Source organism: Lithobates pipiens, unplaced genomic scaffold (genome assembly GCF_037356315.1).
Source record: "Lithobates pipiens isolate NorthernLeopardFrog02 unplaced genomic scaffold, aLitPip1_a1.2 Scaffold_13, whole genome shotgun sequence".
Classification (NCBI taxonomy): domain Eukaryota; kingdom Metazoa; phylum Chordata; class Amphibia; order Anura; family Ranidae; genus Lithobates; species Lithobates pipiens.
This window is the reverse complement of record NW_027507718.1, coordinates 27,919,713-27,941,559: the sequence shown is the minus strand read 5'-3', so window position 1 is coordinate 27,941,559 and position 21,847 is coordinate 27,919,713. Positions and strand designations below refer to the sequence as shown.

General features: G+C 40.0%; 1 protein-coding gene and 1 long non-coding RNA gene across 3 annotated transcripts in view; one reads left to right on the top strand and one right to left on the bottom strand.

The window, feature by feature from the left end:
• Positions 1-6,900: 6,900 nt before the first annotated feature.
• On the bottom strand, positions 6,901-17,251 carry LOC143973988 (uncharacterized). The gene is made up of 2 exons (XR_013272145.1): positions 17,068-17,251; positions 6,901-8,719 (listed from the first exon to the last, which is right to left on the bottom strand). It is a non-coding gene; the product is annotated as an uncharacterized LOC143973988 (long non-coding RNA).
• Positions 17,252-17,413: 162 nt separating this feature from the next.
• Positions 17,414-21,847, top strand: part of LOC143973987 (cytochrome P450 1A1-like) — a 29,197-nt gene continuing 24,763 nt past the window's right edge. The window contains exon 1 of one of the 2 annotated variants that reach the window (XM_077474937.1): positions 17,414-17,618. In XM_077474937.1, coding sequence (XP_077331063.1) covers positions 17,603-17,618 — 16 coding nt within the window. In that variant the 5' untranslated portion in view covers positions 17,414-17,602. The remainder of the gene's footprint in view (positions 17,619-21,847) is intronic. The other variant, XM_077474936.1, reaches the window with a different exon arrangement.

Genomic DNA, 21,847 nt, shown 5'->3' with positions numbered 1-21,847 from the left:
TAAAGGTGGTTGGTCCCTTTGTGGTGACAGCTTCCCCTCTACCTCCGACCACTGACAGGTTCTCCTGCCGGCAGAACCGTTACTTTGGTTGGACTGTAGGCCGCAGTCCCAACCCTGTGCTGCCCTCTTACAACTGGATAGACCCTCACATGGCCTGGCAGCCAGATGTCCCCGGGAAAGGCACAATCTCTGGCCTAGCAGCCTGGGGCATACGACACACGTCCACCCAGACAGCCATCCAGGTGGCACAGAACATAGATCACCTGAATCAGGGCTGCTGATAGAAATCATGGGGCCCCATACAGCCTACCTGATGGTGCCCCCTTTAACCCCGCCCCTGGTCACTCCATCAGCCCCACCCCTATAGCGAGAGGCTAGGGTATATAGACAAGCTAGAATATATAGACAGGCTAGAGTATACAGACAGGTTAGGGTATACAGACAGCACCCTCCCACCAATTTAACACAACTAGAGGATGATCGAATGAAATGGAATCAGTATACATAGGTTTACTTCTTCTGAGAGATATTAAAGGAACACTGTAACCACCATGACCACTTCAGTGATTTGAAGTGATCAAAGGTGGTAGGAGTCAGTATGTGGGATGGCATGAATATACTAAGGTGGTCTAATGATTGCCTTCTAGCAGGGAGAGATACACAGAGATCAAAATTTGGCAGATCCCTGCTAAACTGAATTTTGATGTGTGTGTACCGAACTTTACCTAATTCCTTGCTTCAGCTGGCTTCTTCCAGAGCTGACTGGTTCCCCACAGAGCCTGTGTATGTTTTACTGACTATGCTCGGTTGCTCACATACAGGGTTAATGTTCCTGTATGGTATGTGATGAGGCTGAGGTTTTGGTGGAGGAAGAGGGCTCTGCGGCTCTGCAGCTGGCTAGAGCATGAAAACAGGTAAGTGAAACACACTGCAAGATTGGACTTTATTTAATTTCCTGGAAATGGGCTGTATTGTGTATATATATATATATATATATATATATATATATATATATATATATATATATATATATATATATACATTCTTTGCTGTTAATGCTCAAGTTTATGAATATGTCAAGAATATACTGGGACTTTTCAGGTGCTACATAAATATATTCACATATATTAAAAATAATTATTTTGTGAAATGCATGTGTGTGTAGTACCTGAAAAGTCCCATTATATTCCTAACATAGTCAGGCATTTTGCTTTCACTTTCACCATACCTGTCCTGCTGAGGTACAGTGCAAGTTTACAGCACACATTTGTACGGAGGCAGAACAATGTTGACTCACAGGAGAAGAATGCAATCTGTCATCTGTTATCTGGCCTTGAGGAGAGCTCCATTGTGTTGTCCTGCTTGCTCTGTCCTTCCCGGGGAGGTGGAAGGGAGGCTCGGGCGCTGACAGGAACAAAAGTCCGCTCCTCTCTTATCCATAGACTCGAGGGGTGTCTTATCTGAGCGGTGGTGATATCCAGGCTCCCGGAGTGATGCTCTCCTCCTCCCTTGGTCAGCCCTGTGCAGTCAGACTTTTTTTATTCTAAACTCTGTTCAGATTGCTTGGGCCCCCCCCCCTGCTGGCCGGGCCCAGTACAACAGGGCCGGGCCAGTTGTACTGACTTATCAGCGGCTCTGACTCCACCCAGATATATAGGTGTTCCCAGCGGGCCAAGGGATTCAAGAAAACCCCTGCCCATTGGCTGAGACACCCCATATACCCTTAACCTGACCTTGGGTTGCCCTTCTCATATCTAGTACCACTAAGTGCCCGGTCACCTAGTGGTAGAAGAGAAAAGTGCAACAAGGCCAAACTTAACGAGAAATCAATGGATCTCTGTCAATCAACCAGGATGGCCACTCCTGGCAAGTACGTTTGTGAGGAGCTCCCTGTCTATGCTTACAGGGTGCTACATAACCTTAAAGTGGTTGTTAACCCACCACTGTCACTTTTCACAATCATCTCTCTTTATTCCTGTAATGGCCCCCTGTGACTGTGCTATATGAAAATAACGCTGTATATACTTCGTATATTGAGCACTGATCAGCGCTGATTGACCCGCCGCTTATATTATATTAATAATATATTAATATTAATAATAGCATCTAATATACACACAAATGCTTCATACTATCTGCTCTTTAACATAAAATTGTTTTTTATGTTCTACCATGTTGCTACATCTATACTGTATGGGACTAAAATGGGATTGCCAGTGGTTCAAAAATTAATATAACTTTAAAATCAATTTTTTGATTACACTATTATAAGAATTAACTTCTTAAAAATAAGTATTCATTATAGTTGATTGTAATCTCTTTGACTTTTTTGTATTATACATTGGTTTTACACTGTGGAATAACCTCTTACACCTTTTAAAATGGCATGCAGCACAGAATGTTATAATATTTGGATTAAGAGTGTGTAAATATTTTGGGGAGGAAATCACCAGGCATGAACAATTTCTCATGCTGACATTGATTTTACAAAGATTTTGACTAGAAAAAAAATCCAGAACATAAATGAACTTTGATGCCAATTAACGGACTCTTAAGCCACACAAATATGTGTTAAAGGACATAACACATAATTAACCTTCTACTCTATTTGCTAATGTACAGGTCTTCCAGCATCTAGAAAGAGAAGTTTAACCACTTGCTTACTGGGCACTTAAACCCCCTCCTGCTCAGACCAATTTTCAGCTTTCAGCGCTGATGCACTTTGAATGACAATTGCGCGGCCATACAACACTGTACCCAAATTACATTTTTATCATTTTTTTTCCCACAAATAGAGCTTTCTTTTGGTGGTATTTAATTACAACTGGGAGTTGTATTTTTTGCTAAACAAACAAAAAAGGTGCAAAATAAAAGAAAAATTAAAAAATCATGTTTAATAGTTTGTTATAAAATTTAGCAAACAGGTAATTTTTCTCCTTCATTGAAATCTGCTGATAAGGTGGCGCTGGTGGGCACTGATAGGCTGCACTGGTGGGCACTGATAGGCACAGTTAAAGCGGCACTAATAGGCACAGATAAGGTGGCACCGATAGGCACAGATAAGGCAGTACTGATGGGCACAGATAAGGCTGCACTGATGGGCAAAGATGGGCACAGATAAGATGGCACTGATGGGTGGCATGGATGGGCACTGATAGATGGGACTGATGGGCACTGACAGGTGGCACTGATAGGTGGCTCTGATAGGTGGCACTGCTGGGCACTGATGGGCGTCACTGATGGGCACTGGTAGATGACACTGATGGGCATGGATATGTGACACTGAGTTGTTGAGGCAGATTGTGGGGACTGATAGGTGGCACTGTGGGCACTGATGGGTGGCACTGTGGGCACTGATGGGTGGCACTATGAGCAATATTTGGTGGCAATGATGGGTGGCAATTTTCCCATACTTTAGGTGGCACTGGCAGGGGGCAGGTGGGCACTGATGCGCTGGCCCCAGCTTGCCGTGATCGGGACTGAAGTCCCTCTCACGGCCGCCGGTGATTGGCTTTTTTTTTTCTCCTCACGCTGTTAGCTGTCAAAAATAGCCGATTACCGGCTCTGTTGTGATCACATGATCAGCTGTCATTGGCTGACAGCTGATCATGTGGTAAGGGGTCAGGATCGCCCCTTTGCTCCAATCTGTGATCAGGCGAGTCTCATAAACTAATAAAAGGGGGCACGCAGGCCGCTCGTGCATGGGACGACGTCAATAGACGTCGCCCCCGCAAAGCAGGTCCGTGCTGTAGCTGTCATTCGGCTATAGCGCGGATCTCAAGCGGTTAAATACTTTTATTTCATATGTTTAATCTTTAAAAATATAGATTAAATAAATGTTTATTCTGCATAGAGGTTAGATGCATTTTATGTCCAAGAGGTTCATTTTGAAATAGTTTATTTTTTCGCTAAGTGTATTACACTGCCATTAGGTTTTGTCCACTTTATTTTTATAAATAATTGATGGATACTTTACTGACAGAAATATCAAGGCTTACAACTAATACAACAATTTAGAAATTCGCTACTCTAGACAGGTATGCAGATCAGGAGTTCTGACTTTAAAATACATGTTGCTCCAAGTCACTGCATTGAAAATAATTACAGGTAGGCTCCATATTTCTTCCACTGTAACTTTAATTTGTGCCTGGAATGCTACATCTCTGGTTTTAAAAGTATGCATATTTATATATAATTTCACATTCATGTGACAAGACAACAGGTCAAGTGACTTAAAGCCTAAGTTTAAATAAAATAAAAAAATAAGCAAAAGAAGCATTACCTACCTATCAGTCTTCCTTATGTTGCTTGTCCTCATTTAGTAAAATATATCAATGCTCCCTGCTGATACCACTGCTTGTGGAAGAGAATTCCACATCCTTACCGCTCTGACAGTAAAGAACCCCCCTACGCAGTTTAAGGTTAAACTGCATCCCTTCCATTTTCAATGAATAGCCATGTGTCTTTTTTAAACTCCCTAAAGTTTTTTTCCCTAAACTAGGGTCACTTCACCAGAAGGGTATTTGAATATCACTATCATATCTCCTCTCAAGTGTCTGTTCTCCAGAGTGTCAGGGCTGGACTCAGCCCTTCCTTCTCTGAGCTGGCCACTCAGTTGTCGGCTAATTGCCAGCTCCTATCTCTCCACAGTTACTCAGCTGTTGATGATACCTTGCTCATCAGTCCTGCCTACTTAAGCTGTTCAGCTCAGTGGATTTCTGCCTTCACCTTGGTCAACATCACAAGAGACTATCTCCTGCATTCCTGTTTAAAGACTTGCTTTGCTAACATCCCTTCTGGCTCCAGATCCTGCTTGCTGTTCCACTACATTGATCCCTGACTTCTGGCTTGGCTGACTATATGTTCCGGTTACTGAACTTTGGCTATGTTTTGACTACAAAAATACAAAAAGCTGCGCCAACCCTCTAACAAAATCTAAAAAAAGAAATAGAGTTATATGTAAGTGAAATATGAATAATTGATGTAATCAAAACACCTCAAATGCATAAAAATCAAAAATTGCATAAACTGATAATTATAAAAAATCCGTTCATAGAAAGTTCACGAATGAGTCCATATAATTAGCAATTGTAATCTTGAATGAAGACACCACAGTGATTGAACACACACAAATGCGCACAAGTGCCCGTCACCATATAGTGGGTGCGCTTACCAGAAGGTATATAGATTGGAGCGTTATAATTAGATCGTTGATCACGCCAAAATAATCCTCCTTATAATGGGTCAGCTCACCGCATTACAACTGCATTCTTACGAGAATATTTTATTCCATGATCCCAGAAATAGTACTCAGTGGCTCAGAGGGAAAAGAAGGAACCAACATAGTGTAATATAGTTGAGACAATTTATTTAAGATACAAAGTAGCGCACTTACATAAAAGTCGAATGTGTACAGCGTATGTAAAAAGGACATGAAAAGCCGGCCGGCAATCAGGAGCCCGTCCTCCTCTCCTACAACGTGGTGGCGTCACTGCGTGCCTTCCCAGACGCGTTTCGTCATACCTGACGTTGTCAATGTTTTGACTACGTTTGCTCTTTTTACTTTATTACTAAACAAGTGTGATTTAACTGTACTTCTGTCTCGGTCTGATTTCATGGTTTCTGACAGAGAGAGAGAGAACATGTTTAATGTGTGTGGTGTCTTTCCTCATTACTGAGGTCCTCTAGTCCCTTTATTAGCTTTATTGCCCTTCTCTGGACTCTGACTATGTTTTGACTACATTTGCTCTTTTTACTTTATTACTAAACAAGTGTTATTTAACTGTACTTCTGTCTCGGTCTGATTTCATGGTTTCTGACACAGAGAGAGAATATGTTTAATGTGTGTGGTGTCTTTCCTTATTACTGAGATCCTCTAGTCCCTTTATTAGCTTTGTTGCCCTTCTTTGGACTTTATCCAGTTCCAGCACATCCTTCTTGTGGACTGGTGCCCAGAACTGGATGACATACTCAAGATGCAGCTGGATCATAGTCTTGTAGAATTATAATTTCTTCTCTGGCGTAAATTCTCTTTTTGATGCATGCTAATATTTGGCTTGCTTTTGCATGCATCAGCTTGGCATTGCATGCCGTTGCTGAGCCTGTCATCTGCTAGCACCCCAAGATCTTTTTCCCTCCTGGATTCCCCTCAGTGCTTCTCCCCCTAGCTTGTAACTTGCATTCGTATTTTTATCACTCAAATTCATATATAGATTGTCCAGATAGAATCTGTATTAAATTAGCGGCTTCCCTGAATGAAGGATGTGGGTGGAAAGGGCGAGCATGGTTGGTCAACCTTGATGAGTGCCTGTGGCAGCTCATATAGATTTATTGAGAGGAAAGGGGGGCATTGCAGGAGGAAGATTTCTGCTAAATGAGGACACAGCAGCACAAGGTACACATCTCACTGAAGGTATGTAAGGTCCCTTGTGCTTTTTTTTTTTTTTTTTTTTAAGTAAACTTAGGGTTTAATTTTTAATTATTTAGCATTATTGTAACTTTTTCTTTGTTAATTTAATATCAGAATGTGAAGTGGTGACCACAATAGTGATGGATAGAGGCTGGTTAGCAATAGCTTGGACTTTACCCTTTTTGATAAAAAAAGAAACCAAGGCGCTAAACTGTCTCAGCCACTGGTGGCTGAAAATTTCCCCAAAAGTTTGCTACTATGAGATCCTACTTTAGAATAGGAGCAAACAATAAAGGACACATAAACACAGTGCAAGGACTTTTGGGTGAAATGTCCGAAATTAGGGCAAAGTCTGTTCAGAAAAAAAACAAAAACCTATAGCCTCAATCATTCAAAATGCAATCAGTCGATCCAGAGCCATACATGACCTAATGAGAATTATGCTATGATGGTAGCAGCACTACAATAAAAGTTAATGTTCAATCTTGCTCTAAAGCTTAAATAAGTACTTTATTAAATAAAAATAAATCCACAAAAAGGATGATAACAATTCACACTATAATCATTATTAAGGTGCTTACTGTGGTATCTGCAATGTGCGGGGAACCAGCATGATTCATACTCCGTGGGAATCAGCCATCCGTCCAACCCCCATGCAGGACGCGGATACATGAATTCCAATGGGACCTTTTTTTGAAGCACTGGATTAGAGCCATAGGCTCTAATAGGCTTCAAAAAAAGTGGACTCCGAGCGTAGAGCATTGCACTCAGAATCCACCCAGATGTGTTAGAAAAGCAAATTAAGATTTGCTTTTCTAACACTAAACCGCCTCTCCGCCAATCAGGTAGCGTGGGTCTGATACCCGTCACCTGATTGGCTGAAAGAGCAGGCGCTGCTATGGGACGCCTAGCAGGAAGCAAGAAGAGACACACGGAGGACACAGCTCGCCGCTGCCTGACCCACCACCAAGATAGGGCAAGGCAGAGGGCGGAGGACGGGGGTCACAGTGGCTGCATTTGATGGGGCACAGTGGCTGCATTTCATGGCACAGTGGCTGCATGTGATGGGCACAATGGCTGCATTTGATGAAACAGTGGCTGCAATTGATGTGCACGGTGGCTACATGTAATAGGCACAGTGGCTGCAATTGATGGGCACAGTGGCTGCATTTGATGGGCACAGTGGCTGCAATTGATTTCACAGTGGCTGCATTCAATGTTTTTTTTTTCAGTATTTTTCAGAATTTTTCAGTTTCAAGCACCAGTCACCACTGTACAGATATATCATACAGCTGACGGGCATGGGAAAATCCACAACTGCAGAGAAGGATGGATATGAGCACATGCAAGCCAACAAGGACTCCCAGGCTTGAAGTACATCACTGCTAGACAGGAAGTCTTCAGGCGGCCATGTTTTTGGTGTCCTCGCCATAATCAAATGCCAATAGACATGCACAGTCTCCAAGATACTTAAACAAATGTGACCTATTAGCACAATCACTCTTTAAACAATACTATGAATATACAGTATACAGTCAGGTCCATAAATATTGGGACATAGACACAATTCTAATCTTTTTGGCTCTATACACCACCACAAAGGATTTACAATGAAAATAACAAGATGTGCTTTAACTGCAGACTTTCAGCTTTAATTTGAGGGTATTTACATCCAAATCAGGTGAACAGTGAATGGTTTTCTTCACCAGGGAAAGAATTCTTCGGTCATCCACCACAGTTGTTTTCCGTGGTCTTCCAAGTCTTTTGGGGTTGCTGAGCTCACCGGTGCATTCTTTCTTTTTAAGGATGTCCCAAACAGTTGATTTGGCCACACCTAATGTTTTTGCTATCTTTCTAATGTTTTTTTTTTTTTCAGTCTAATGATGGCTTGCTTCACTAATAGTGACAGCTCTTTGGGTCTCATATTGACAGTTGATGGCAACAGATTCCAAATGCAAATAGCACACTTGAAATTAACTCTGGACCTTTTATCTGCTCCTTATAAATGGGATAATGAGGGAATAACATACACCTGGCCATGGAACAGATGAGCGGCCAATTGTCCCATTACTTTTGATCCCTTGTGCACAACGTAGACTCTTCTACAGGCTGTCTACATGGTTTAGGAGTGTGTCTATGGGAATGTTTGACCATTCTTCCAGAAGTGCATTTGAGTGGTCAGGTACTGATGTGGGCGAGAAGGCCTGGCCCGCAGTCTCCGCTCTAATTCATCTCAAAGGTGTTCTATCGGGTTGAGGTCAGGACTCTGTACAGGCAACTCAAGTTCCAGAAGAGTTGAAGCTGTTATAGCTGCAAAGAGAGGGCCAACTCAATATTAAACCCAATGGACTAAGACCGGGATGCCATTAAAGTTCATGTGCGTGTAAAGGCAGACGTCCCAATACTATTGGTAATATAGTGTTTCTTGAATCATTAGCATAAAAAGAGCATTATTTGTCTTTTCTTTATACTTTTCATACACCATCATCATGACGAGAACACTACCAGTGAGTATCAGATTGGGATTATGTAAGACATCTGGGGTTTTTGGATCTTTATTAGACATGTGCAATTTTTTTCATTCCAAATTAGTTTTTTAATGAATTTCGACAAATTCGTTAATTCAGAAAAATCCAAATGAAAGAAAACACATTTAACTAATAGAAAAACAAAAATAAGCAACACAGCACCAAAGGTATGGAGAGTGCTGTTCGCCCCTGATTGTAACGAAAAAAAGGAAAAAGGATCTCCCCTATAGTGGGGTTTTTTAGGCAACAATATGTCTATAATATAGTAGAAAACATGTATATGCGAGTAGGGTTAAAACAAACGCAAAGAATAGGCCAAATTTGTTATTTCAAAATATTTATTGAATAAAAAAGAGGATATAAATGACTAACATGATAGTCAAGAATTGAACTCCACTTAGCCATAAAAACATATATTGGGAATGCACATATATAGACAACATAGGTTATGTCACATAAACACTGTACACCTGTATATACAATGAAGAAATTACCCTGACGCATTTCGACCCTCACAGGGGTCTTCTTCAGAGGATTTGTCTATTGTGGAAGAAAAAGACAACTATAAATAGATATATGAAAAAAGGAGTTGTTCATCATAAAATACTAAGAACAATTTGCTGTAAGCAATATATACATCTATCATCACAATGTTGCATAATTACTAGTTAATGTGCATCACACGCCATAAAAATATGGTCCACAGTGGGGATCCTCATTAAAAAGCACATGTAGCCCAATACATTCCTCTCCTGCCCTGCATAGATGCACCGAAGATCACACACTAGGCCCTTGTCGCTGTAGTCCACCCAAAAAAGAGGGGGAAAGGGAAGAAAGGGAGTCCAGGAGTGTGGCTTGCGAGAGATCACATGTATAAGTCCACCTCCAGTGTAACACACGGAGGGGGGTACAGGTGTCGATAGCCAGAGGCTAGATGGGATGCACCTGCAATAGGACAGGATGTAAAACAAGCTAATTAGGCAGTTATCAACTCCAAAAATACTGGAGAAGGTCCCCTACTGATAGTAAGTAAGGGAACATAAGGTAGCATACCAGAAAATTATTATCTAATGAGACTAAAGCTGATAGGTAGTACCTGAATAAAGAATGAACCGTGTGCTCAATAAGCAATATAGCCCACCACTATTATTAGTGAATAATGCTAAGGAAAAGTGAAAGACTGATAGTGGTGCCAGATAGTGAAAGTAGTGATATAATAAACAGGAGGAGAACATCCAGATATGGATGTGGTGTGACGTGCACAAGGAGAGTATATAAATGTACCTAAATATATGTCATCTGATACAAAATTCTTTAAGGAATGGACCAGGATGACCGCAGTGCAAAAAGAGGGGAGGCTGTCTGGTCCCAGCCTGAGAGGTCCAGAATATGCTCACCCCACACCCTTATATAACTCAATGGGGTACCGAAGACCTGAGTCTGTAAGTAAAAGTAAGGACAATAATGACCATAGTGATCAAAGAAAAAAAAAAGGCTACAGTGCCTGATGAGATCCAGAAAGTGGCTTACCCAGGTATGCAATAGAACGTCAGCAGGTAATAGTCTCCTCGATGGGGAAGGATGAATTATCCTCCCTCATGGCCGAGTAAATATAGTATGTGACCAAACCTACCCCAGCTGTGTCCTGTTTCCGCTCGCAGATGGGCCCCACCCAGTCCAAAGTCCGGCAACTCAACCCGCATGGCCGCCAAAAATGGCTGGCCACATGTGGTCTCCCCGGCATTCCGGAAATGCCATTTCTGGAAATGACGAAATGACTGCAGTTCCGTCGTACAGGCATGACGTCAGCACGTCACGCGCATCCGCGAAAGTCGCGCATGCGCGCTAACGAGCCGCGTCCAGAGTGAATGCGGCGCGTTCTACGTGGGGAAAACGAAATTAGAATTCCATACAAGAATAGCGAAACACATCTACAGTATGGAGATTGGAAATTACTATCTACCTTTAGGACGGCATGTGGTCACCATACACAATTATAGGATGCCTAAGGTATCTTTTGCCATATTGGATCGTGTACATATTCGCAACCGTGGAGGAGATTGGAATAAGATCCTTCAACACGAACAAAGATGGATCTTTAAATTAAACGCTACCATATATCCTGGTTTGAACAAAGCTATCTCGTTTGCCCCTTTTCTCAAGGGATTTATCTCAGGAAGGACACAGTAAAAAACGTATCTATATATATATTTTTTACTGTTTTAATTTTATTCAGATTGTCTCACCGTGATCCTCTTTAATCTTAAATACTAAGTCAGATTGATTTATTTGGAATTAAGGCTCCATTTCTTGTTTTTTGATATTATATGATCTCTAATAGATTTATTGTCAATTGAATCATTGCCAATTATTCATCTTTGAAAAAATCTTGTTCGCTAACCATTTTGTCATTCTTTCAATACTTGCACAATTGTTGTAGTTTTTATATATATGTCTATATCAATTAATATCGACAACTATTAGGGTGAATTTTTTTTCACATAATTTATATGGAATTTGACACATGTGGCGACCATATACATGCCTTCTCTTTTCCTGCCTCTAGATGGCGCCTTGACCTCTGTGGTCGCTGGGTCTATAGGGCGGATTGCAGCGGTGTGGCTTTCCGGCCGGATGAGGGGATGGGTCCAAGCGCGCGCGGGCCCCTCCCCTAGGCTCCCGAGGGCTAGACGGGTAGGTACCGCCCGCTTCCCTGGGATACGTCATCCCGGCCGGCGGCATTCCGGAACAGCGCTGGACGCGGCTCGTTAGCGCGCATGCACGACTTTCGCAGATGCTCATGACATGCTGACGTCATGCCTGTACGACGGAACTGCAGTCATTTCCAGAAATGGCATTTCTGGAATGCCAGGGGGGCCACATGTGGCCAGCCATTTTTGGCGGCCATGCGGGTTGAGTCGCCGGACTTTGGACTGGGTGGGGCCCATCTGCGAGCGGAAACAGGACACAGCTGGGGTAGGTTTGGTCACATACTATATTTACTCGGCCCTGAGGGAGGATAATTCATCCTTCCCCATCGAGGAGACTATTACCTGCTGACGTTCTATTGCATACCTGGGTAAGCCACTTTCTGGATCTCATCAGGCACTGTAGCCTTTTTTTTTTTTTCCTTTGATCACTATGGTCATTATTGCCCTTACTTTTACTTACAGACTCAGGTCTTCGGTACCCCATTGAGTTATATAAGGGTGTGGGGTGAGCATATTCTGGACCTCTCAGGCTGGGACCAGACAGCCTCCCCTCTTTTTGCACTGCGGTCATCTTGGTCCATTCCTTAAAGAATTTTGTATCAGATGACATATATTTAGGTACATTTATATACTCTCCTTGTGCACGTCACACCACATCCATATCTGGATGTTCTCCTCCTGTTTATTATATCACTACTTTCACTATCTGGCACCACTATCGGTCTTTCACTTTTCCTTAGCATTATTCACTAATAATAGTGGTGGCTATACTGCTTATTGAGGTTCATTCTTTATTCAGGTACTACCTATCAGCTTTAGTCTCATTAGATAATATTTTTCTGGTATGCTACCTTATGTTCCCTTACTTACTTTCAGTAGGGGACCTTCTCCAGTATTTTTGGAGTTGATAACTGCCTAATTAGCTTGTTTTATGTCCTGTCCTATTGCAGGTGCGTCCCATCTAGCCTCTGGCTATCGACACCTGTACCCCCCTCCATGTGTTACACTGGAGGTGGACTTATACATGTGATCTCTCGCAAGCCACACTCCTGGACTCCCTTTCTTCCCTTTCCCCCTCTTTTTGGGTGGACTACAGCGACAAGGGCCTAGTGTGTGATCTTCGGTGCATCAATGCAGGGCAGGAGAGGAATGTCTTGGGCTACATGTGCTTTGTAATGAGGATCCCCACTGTGGACCATATTTTTATGGCATGTGATGCACATTAACTAGTAATTATGCAACATTGTGATGATAGATGTATATATTGCTTACAGCAAATTGTTCTTAGTATTTTATGATGAACAACTCCTTTTTTCATATATCTATTTATAGTTGTCTTTTTCTTCCACAATAGACAAATCCTCTGAAGAAGACCCCTGTGAGGGTCGAAATGCGTCAGTGTCATTTCTTCATTGTATATACAGGTGTACAGTGTTTATGTGACATAGCCTATGTTGTCTATATATGTGCATTCCCAATATATGTTTTTGATGCCAAGTGGAGTTCAATTCTTGACTATCATGTTAGTCATTTATATCCTCTTTTTTATTCAATAAATATTTTGAAATAACAAATTTGCCCTATTCTTTGCATTTGTAGTAACCCTACTCGCATATACATGTTTTCTACTATATTATAGACATATTGTTGCCTAAAGAACCCCACTATAGGGGAGATCCTTTTTCCTTTTTTTGACACATTTTACTAATTTTCTCAAATATTCGTAAAAACTAACTAATAATAACTTAACTATTACTAACTATTAAATTATAGTTATTCAAATTTCCTTTCAAATGTGGCTGTTAGTGAACATAACCAATACGAATTTATCCGAAGCTATAAATTATACAACATAACGAGTGCCGTATCTAAACGAATGGAACGTAACAAATTAATAATAATAAATAACAATAATAATAATAAAACCTTTTTATTAATATTATTTTTTATTAATTTGTTCCATTACAGTTGTTTAGATGCAGCATTTGTTATTTTGGATAATTTGTAACTTTGATAAATTCACATTCGTTACATTCACTAACAGCCAAATTTAAAAGGAAATTCCAATACCTATAATTTAATAGTTAGTTATTAGTTAATTAGTTATTCTTTTGAATTTTCAGATTTCTTTCTTATTTACAAATTTTAGAATTTTCAAGTTTACGAATTTTCGAATTTACGAATTGCGATCATAACGAATGGAAAATGAAAAAAATAAAAATAAAATGAACACATTTTTATATATAGTTGGTAACTCCTGGGAGGAGGATCCCACCACTATTGCACATTAAACACGGAAGTTTTTTTTGATAAGAATAGAATATTTATGTACACTTAATAAGTTGATTTTTTTTGTTATGCTGCACTTTTGATAGTATTGCAGTCCGTGCATGACGTGTTTCGAGGCACTTCCTCTTTCTCAAATCTTAGAGCTGGAGATCTAAGGCTGCAATAAATAGTGTTGGGATACCAGGAGACCTGATGATCTCATTGCAGATCAAATCCACCATATTGTTGAGGTCCAAGGGGTAGTCATTATATTGAATTACAGAGATCAAGTAAAATGACCTACAATATAATAAATTTTTCACTTTTGAGTCCCAGGGTAGCTAAATAAGTTTTTTTTTCAGGTTAAATAATGGGGATGCTTTTTCTGTGAATCTGACAGGAAAAGCACAGATATCAAATGTGCATGAAAAAACAAGGCAACCTTGTAGAAGCATAAGGGGAAACCTCAGTGGTGTGTCTTAGGCCCAGGCCTAGGGCAACACTTTGTGGGAAAAGTGCACAAAAAAAAATCCCACAACCCAACCTCCCGAGTCTCGACTCCTACAGCCACCTCCCACACTTGTGTTGCTGTGTTCGGCACTTGTTGGTATTATATGCAAGCAGTACAGGCAGCTGCGGGGGGGGGGGGGGGGGGGGAGCGGCTGGCACCCCCGTAAAGTGGCCGGTGATTGGCACGTGATTCAACGATTCAATTGACAAAGGCGGAGTCTAATGCCCTACCCTCCTCCAAGCAGCATCCTTACATTGGATCTTCTCCCCAGCCCAGGGCAGGGTCTCTCTGTGATGACAGGAGGAGAGAGAGAAAGAGAGAGAGAGGATGAGGACGAGGGGAACCCTCAGGTGAGTGTATTACTGTAGCAGGTAGAATTAATAAGATACTTTTACTTTTGTAAGTCATGTGCCAAGCAGCCAATCAAATATAAAGTGCACAACATGAATTGAATTAATATGCAGATCATATTGCAATAAAGTGATCAGTGGTGCAAACTCATTAACCACTTACAGACCGGACCATTTTGCTGGTCAAAGACCAGACCACTTTTTGCGATTCGGCACAGCGTCGCTTTAACTGACAATTGCGCGGTCGTGCGACGTGGCTCCCAAACAAAATTGACATCCTTTTTTTCCCACTAATAGAGCTTTCTTTTGGTGGTATTTGATCACCCCTGCGGTTTTTATTTTTTGCGCTATAAACAAAAATAGAGCGACAATTTTGAAAAAAACTTATTATTTTTTTACTTTTTGTTATAATAAATATCCCCCAAAAATATATAAAAAAACATTTTTTCCCTCAGTTTAGGCCGATACGTATTCTTCTACATATTTTTGGTAAAAAAAATCGCAATAAGCGATTATTGATTGGTTTGCGCAAAAGTTATAGCGTTTACAAAATAGGGATAGTTTTATAGCATTTTTATTAATAATTTTTTATTGTTTATTTTTTTTACTAGTAATGGCGGCGAACAGCGATTTTTATTGTGACTGCGACATTGTGGGGGACCCATCGGACATTTTTGACACATTTTTGACACATTTTTGGGACCATTGTCATTTATACAGTAATCACTGCTATATAAATGCAGTGATTCCTGTGTAAATGACACTGGCAGTGAATGGGTTAACCAATGGGTGGCAGTGTAGGGGTTAAGTGTTCCTAGGGGTGTGTTACTAACTGTGGGGGGGTTGGGCTTTCATTTAGTGAACACTGATCTCTGCTCCAATCACATGGAGCAGAGATCAGCGTCCCTAGTTGCTAGGCAGAATGGAGAAATGCTGTTTACACGGCATTTCCTCCATTCAGCCGTCCCGTGAGACGATCGCGGGTATGCCCGTGGCGATCGAGTCCGTGGGACCCGCGACCGGACTCATGGCGGCGCGCTCCCGATGGCAGGGCGGCATTGAAGATTGGACGTACCTGTACGCCAATATGCCTGCCCGTGCCATTCTGTCGACGTACATCGTCGTGCGCTGGTCAGGAACCGGTTAAACAGTCCAGATTCACTGAATCTGGACTGTTTAATGAGTTTGCATTGATTTCAGCATGCATGGAGCACTTTACCGAATGTGGACTGTTTGCAATGAAATTTCATGTACTGCAAAGTGCTCAATGCATGCTAAAATGAAAGTTCATGTACTGCACAGTGTTCCACGCATGCTGAAATGAAAGTTCATGTATTGCAAAATGCTCCATGCATGCTAACATCAATGCAAACTCAAACAGTCACATTCATTGAAAATGTATATACTACAAAATGCACTGTGCTATAATTCATAAATAATTCATATACACTAATAAGCTGTAATATTATGAAACTGATAAGGCTGCACTGATTGCCACTGATGAGGTGGCACTCTTAAGCTGCACTGATATGCTACACTAATGGGCACTGATAGGCTGATCTGGTGGCCCTGATGAGGCCGCACTGATGGGGCTGCACTGATAAGCACTGATGAGGCTGTACTTATAAGCTGCACTGGTGGCCACTGATGAGGCAGCACTGATGGCCACTGATGACACTGCACTGATGACCACTGATGAGGCAGCACTGATGGCCACTGATGACACTGCACTGATGACCACTGATGAGGCAGCACTGATGGCCACTGATGACACTGCACTGATGGCCACTGATGAGGCATCATTGATGGTAACTGATGAGGCAGCACTGACGGCTACTGATAGGCTGCACTGGTGGCCCCCGATAAGGCTGCACTGATATGCTGCACTGATGGGCACTGATAGGCAGCACTAACAAGGTTGCACTTTTCATTATTTTATTCGATGATTACTATCTCTTAAAATAATAGATACAACATTTAAAATGGTATACAAAACAACAGAATATACAAGTAGGCACTTGGTATCTACATTTATTGTACATAGAGGAAGAGGTGGAGCTCTAAGAGTAAAAGGTGGAACCTAAAGAGGAAGGGGTGTGGTTTACAGATGACAGGAAGGGGTGTTGCCTTGACAGGAAACAGTGGGTCATATTTAAATGATGGGTTTAAATTACGAGTTTAGTCAGGCCTAGGGCAGCACAAAACCTATGTACCTTTAGATTTCCTAATTAACTTCACATCAGCTACCCCAGTTGTCTAAATAGCCAGTATTTCTGTGTATGCAACTTACTTGTAAATTTCCTCTGCCTCCCATCATGTAGTGATCAGTTTTTGAGTGACCCATCACCAGGCTCAAGCACTGTAACAATTTACAGATGTTTTAGATTTCATTTCTATTCACTTCATTGGATATGTTCAGGTAGCCTCAGACAAGCAGATCACATACATTTGCAAACTGCATGTAAGCCCTGTGTTTTAACCATTGCTGAGTATAAACTGTGTGAAACTGTAAAAGATTATAGTTACTGCAGTAAAACCCTGTCAGAGGCAAAGGTCATAGTCACACATTGTGTAACTGGTAGATAAGATATCTACAAAGAGGCCAGGCAATGTTTCTTTTGCAGAGAGATATAGCAAGAAACAATCAGCACATTTAAATAAAACAGGAGAGAATATAATGAACATAGGCTTGAAATGTACACAGGTTAATACAGTTTCTGCTGTTAAGAAACAAGTCAAACCAGTTTGGGCAAAGGTGTCCATAGAGAGGAACACACAACATGTGTAGGTTTTTTTCTTCATAAGCCACTGGAGAATCAAAGACCATGAATATGGTGTCAGGTAAATGGTTTTCTGTCTTTTTCACTACATTTCTTCTATCTCAGTTTCCATATTTATAATAATTTTTCGTTTGGTAGTACAAATGATTGCATAATGAAAGCATAACTAATTGCTAAATCTATAAAGAAGGAGAAGGTGAATGACAAGTGATAGCACGTGCAATTGTGTAATTTCATTTTAGTCTTGTATTATGTTACTTATGTTACATTGCATGTGTGATATTGGTCTGTTTTGTTCTATTTCTTGTTTAAAGAGTAACTCCACTTTTGTTGATTAAAAAAAAACAAAAAAACAATCCCCTCTGGGGATTTCAAGCATTTTAACAAAGTTAGTCGCAAAGTTCTACCTGTTTCTGCTCTGAAAAATTAGCTCTTCTTAGATGATGCCTTGTGCAGGACTGATAACGAATAGGAGTGATTTTTTTATTTTTTATTTTATTTTTTATTTTTTTTGCCATCTCAGTAAGTTCCATTGTACTGACGGACTCTAATCAGCTTGACGCTCAGAATTCCTCTTATCCAACTTCACATCATTGTGGCAATCATTCTTTTTCTTTCTTTTTTCTTTTCTTTTCTTATATTGTTTCGTTACTTAATCCAAATTTTATTACATTTCAAAAAAACGAAACAAGGAATAAAGATAAAAATAACATCTCATTCAATGCTATTACATTTATATTTGAGATACCTTATCTTATTTACTAGGCTATTTTTTTTTTTTTTTATCCCTTCCCCCCATCCCTCTTCTCCCTAATCTGTTGGCCCTCCCTGAATCAATTACACTTTATTCTGTTAATGCTTGTGTATAATATTTTGTCTTTTTAAATATTCTCCACTTTTCCCAAATTACCCAATATCTTTTCATTTTGTTTTCCTCCATTTTACTTAGATATTCCATATTATTGATATATTCCATTCTTTGTATCCATTCTCTAATGGGGGGTTTATTTACCTGTAGCCAATTTTTAGGTATTATGGCTTTTGCCGCGTTGAGCAAAACAGGAACTAGCGTATTTTTTTTTTTTAATTGATTACTAGTTTTTTCTTCTGCCCCTAGGAACAGACACTCCCCGGGACCTAGAGGTATTCTTTCCCCTGTTATTATTTCTATATAATCTATTATAATTCACCAGTATTGTGTTATCTCCGGGCATTCCCACCAAAAATGAAATGTTGTTCCGGGTAATTTGCATTCTCTCCAACATTGCAGAGGTTTGGAGGGATCTATTCTGTGTAATTTATCTGGTGTTAAATGCCATCTCATCAGGCATTTAGAATTAGCCTCTATTGATCTTGTGTCCGATACATAACTGGAATTAATCATCTGGGTCTCATCTACTTTGAAGCCCAAATCTTGTTCCCATTTAACTATAGATGGTATGGTGCCTTGGCCCTCTATTTCAGAGAGAAAATCGTATACCTGTGAAACACTATGTTTTACTACTGTTTTCCCCGTACATAATTTTTCCATTGGTGTTAACATATTTTCGTTTCTTATTGGTTTTGGGATAGAGTTAATAAAATGTTGAATCTGTAGGTATTCCCAATCCCTTAAAGTTTGCCAACTATGCTTCTTAATTAAATCTTGTTTTGACATTAGTTTCCCGTCCCGCGTGATATCTTTTATTTGTAAATCCTTAATTTGTTTCCCTAATTGTGTGCCATTTCCTGGAGTGAAAAAAGTCGTACCCTCTAAAGGGATTAGTGGTGAGTTATATACCCATTTATTTTTCTGGTGTATTACATCCCATTTTTTAAGTGTTGTTAAAGTAATTTCGTGTACCCTACTACTAACTATTCTACATTTTGGTGGAATCCATATATTTTTTTGTAATTGTGAACCATTAAGTGTCTCCTCCATTTTTTACCCATTTCTTTTTAGTGCTTGGATTTGTCCATTCCACCAATCTCGCCAAAGTAATTGCAAAATAATATCTATATGTGTCTGGTAGTGCCATTCCCCCCCTATTTTTTATTCTAGTTAGTATATTATATTTTATCCTAGGTTTTTTATTTTATTATAAATTTTAAAAGTAAAGTTTTTATTATTTTAAAGAAACTTTGGGATATTTATCGGAAGCATTTGAATTTTATATGTAATTTTGGGTAAAACCACCATCTGTTAATTCTTCCCATCCATGTAATTGATCCTTTATTTATGTTCCCTAGCAATGTTTTAATTTCATTTACGAGTGGAATATAGTTAGCTTGGTATAAGTGGATAATTGGAGTGTCTTTGTAATTTTAATCCCTAAGTATGTTATTTCTTTTTTTTCCCATGTAAAGGGGAATTCTTGTTGTATCCTTTTCTCTTCCCAGTTATCTAATCCTACATTCAAAATAACTGTTTTAATTGGATTTATTTTAAAATTAGAGAGTGTGCCATGTTCTCTGATTTCTTTTATTAAACTGGGTAAGGACCGTCATGGGTTGGTCATGTATAGGAGTATGTCATCCGCATATGCCGCCACTTTATGTTCTTCTCCCCCCATTCTAACCCCTCCTATATCAGTATTATTACGAATCTTTGCTAATAGTGGCTCCAAAGCAATCACATATAGTAAGGGCGAGAGGGGACACCCCTGCCTTGTACCATTTGACATATCAAATGCGGATGACATACTCCCGTTCACCCCCACTCTAGCTGACGGGTGAGTGTATAAGTTCTTTATCCATTTCAGCATTTTTGGGCCGAGGCCTGTGTTCTGTAGGGTTTCCATTATGAAACACCAATCAGCCCGATTGAAAGCCTTTTCGGCGTCGATCGACATTAAAATCATTGGGGGATTGGTTTCTTTGTCTTTCCCCATAAGTAACAGAGTCCGCAGGCTATTATCTTGACCTTCCTTACCTGGTACAAATCCTACTTGATCGCCAGTAATCAATTCTGGCAAAAGATTTTTTATTCTTGTTGCTAGTACCTTTGCATATAGTTTGGTATCAGTGTTCAATAGCGCTATTGGGCGGTAGTTAGAACAGATAGAGCTATCTTTACCGGGTTTTGGAATAACTGTAATATTTGCCAAGAGTGATTCTTTCCTCAGAACCTCCTCGTCTGCCAATTTATTCCAGAATTTACATAATTCTGGGACCAGCTGTTGCTTAAATTTCTTATAGTACCTGATGGTAAAACCGTCTGGTCCTGGGCTTTTCCCATTCGACGTTTCCTTTATTGCTTTCTCAATTTCGTCTGGGGTGATCGGGTCTTCTAGGCTCTTAGACATCTCTGGGGTTATTTTAGGTAAATCTATCTCACTCAAATATTCTTGAATTTTAGTTTTCTAATCCCCTTCTGTTTTTCTTTCTCAGTATTCCTGATTGAATATAAGGCACTATAATATGTTTTGAAAGCGTTTGCTATCTCCAATGTTCTAAATTTAATTTCCCTGTGCGCGTTTTTGATCTTTTCTATGTAGTTTGAGGCTTTTTTTTCCCTTACTAGTCTGGCCAGATGTTTCCCTGTTTTATTTCCCCACATATATCTTTCTTTGGCTAAGTTTTTATATATTTTTCTTGCTTCTAATTGCATCGTGTCATTTAATTGTATGTGTTTATGGGTAATCTCTTTATATATATTTTTATCTAATTGGCTCTTATGCTTTTGTTCTAATGCGTAGAGTTCTTTTTTTAGTTCATTGAGTTTCATTTCACTTTCTTTTTTTTTTCCAGCTCCTATGGAAATTAATTTTCCCCGGATTAGAGCTTTATGCGCCTCCCATAGGGTAGCTTTAGGGATTTCATCTGTTTCGTTAATTTTAAAGTATTGTTCAATCTCTACTTTTATGATGTTCTCTATTTCCTCGTTTTCTAATAGATTCGTTGAGACCCCATGTCCCTTTTCTACTCTCCATTTCTAGCTCTCTACGTTTTATTATTACAGGCGCGTGGTCCGATAAGGTTATAGTTCCTATCTTGGCCTCTATTATATTTTCTAACAGTTCATGGTCTACGTATATGTAATCCAGTCTCACGTACATATCATGGACTGAAGAATAATATGTATAGTCTTTTTTTTTCCTAAATTAGATATTCTCCAAGTATCCATTAGTTGTTGTGTATATATTTTCTTTTTTAGCATTCTGTGTTGTTTATTTTCCTGAGAAAGACCATGTGATGTACTATCTATGGCCTGGGTCCATAGCAAAATTTAGGTCCCCAGCCAAAATCATATGACCCTGTTTATATTTCTCTAGTGTATTCAAGATTCGATTTAGATATTTGTTTGGGCCA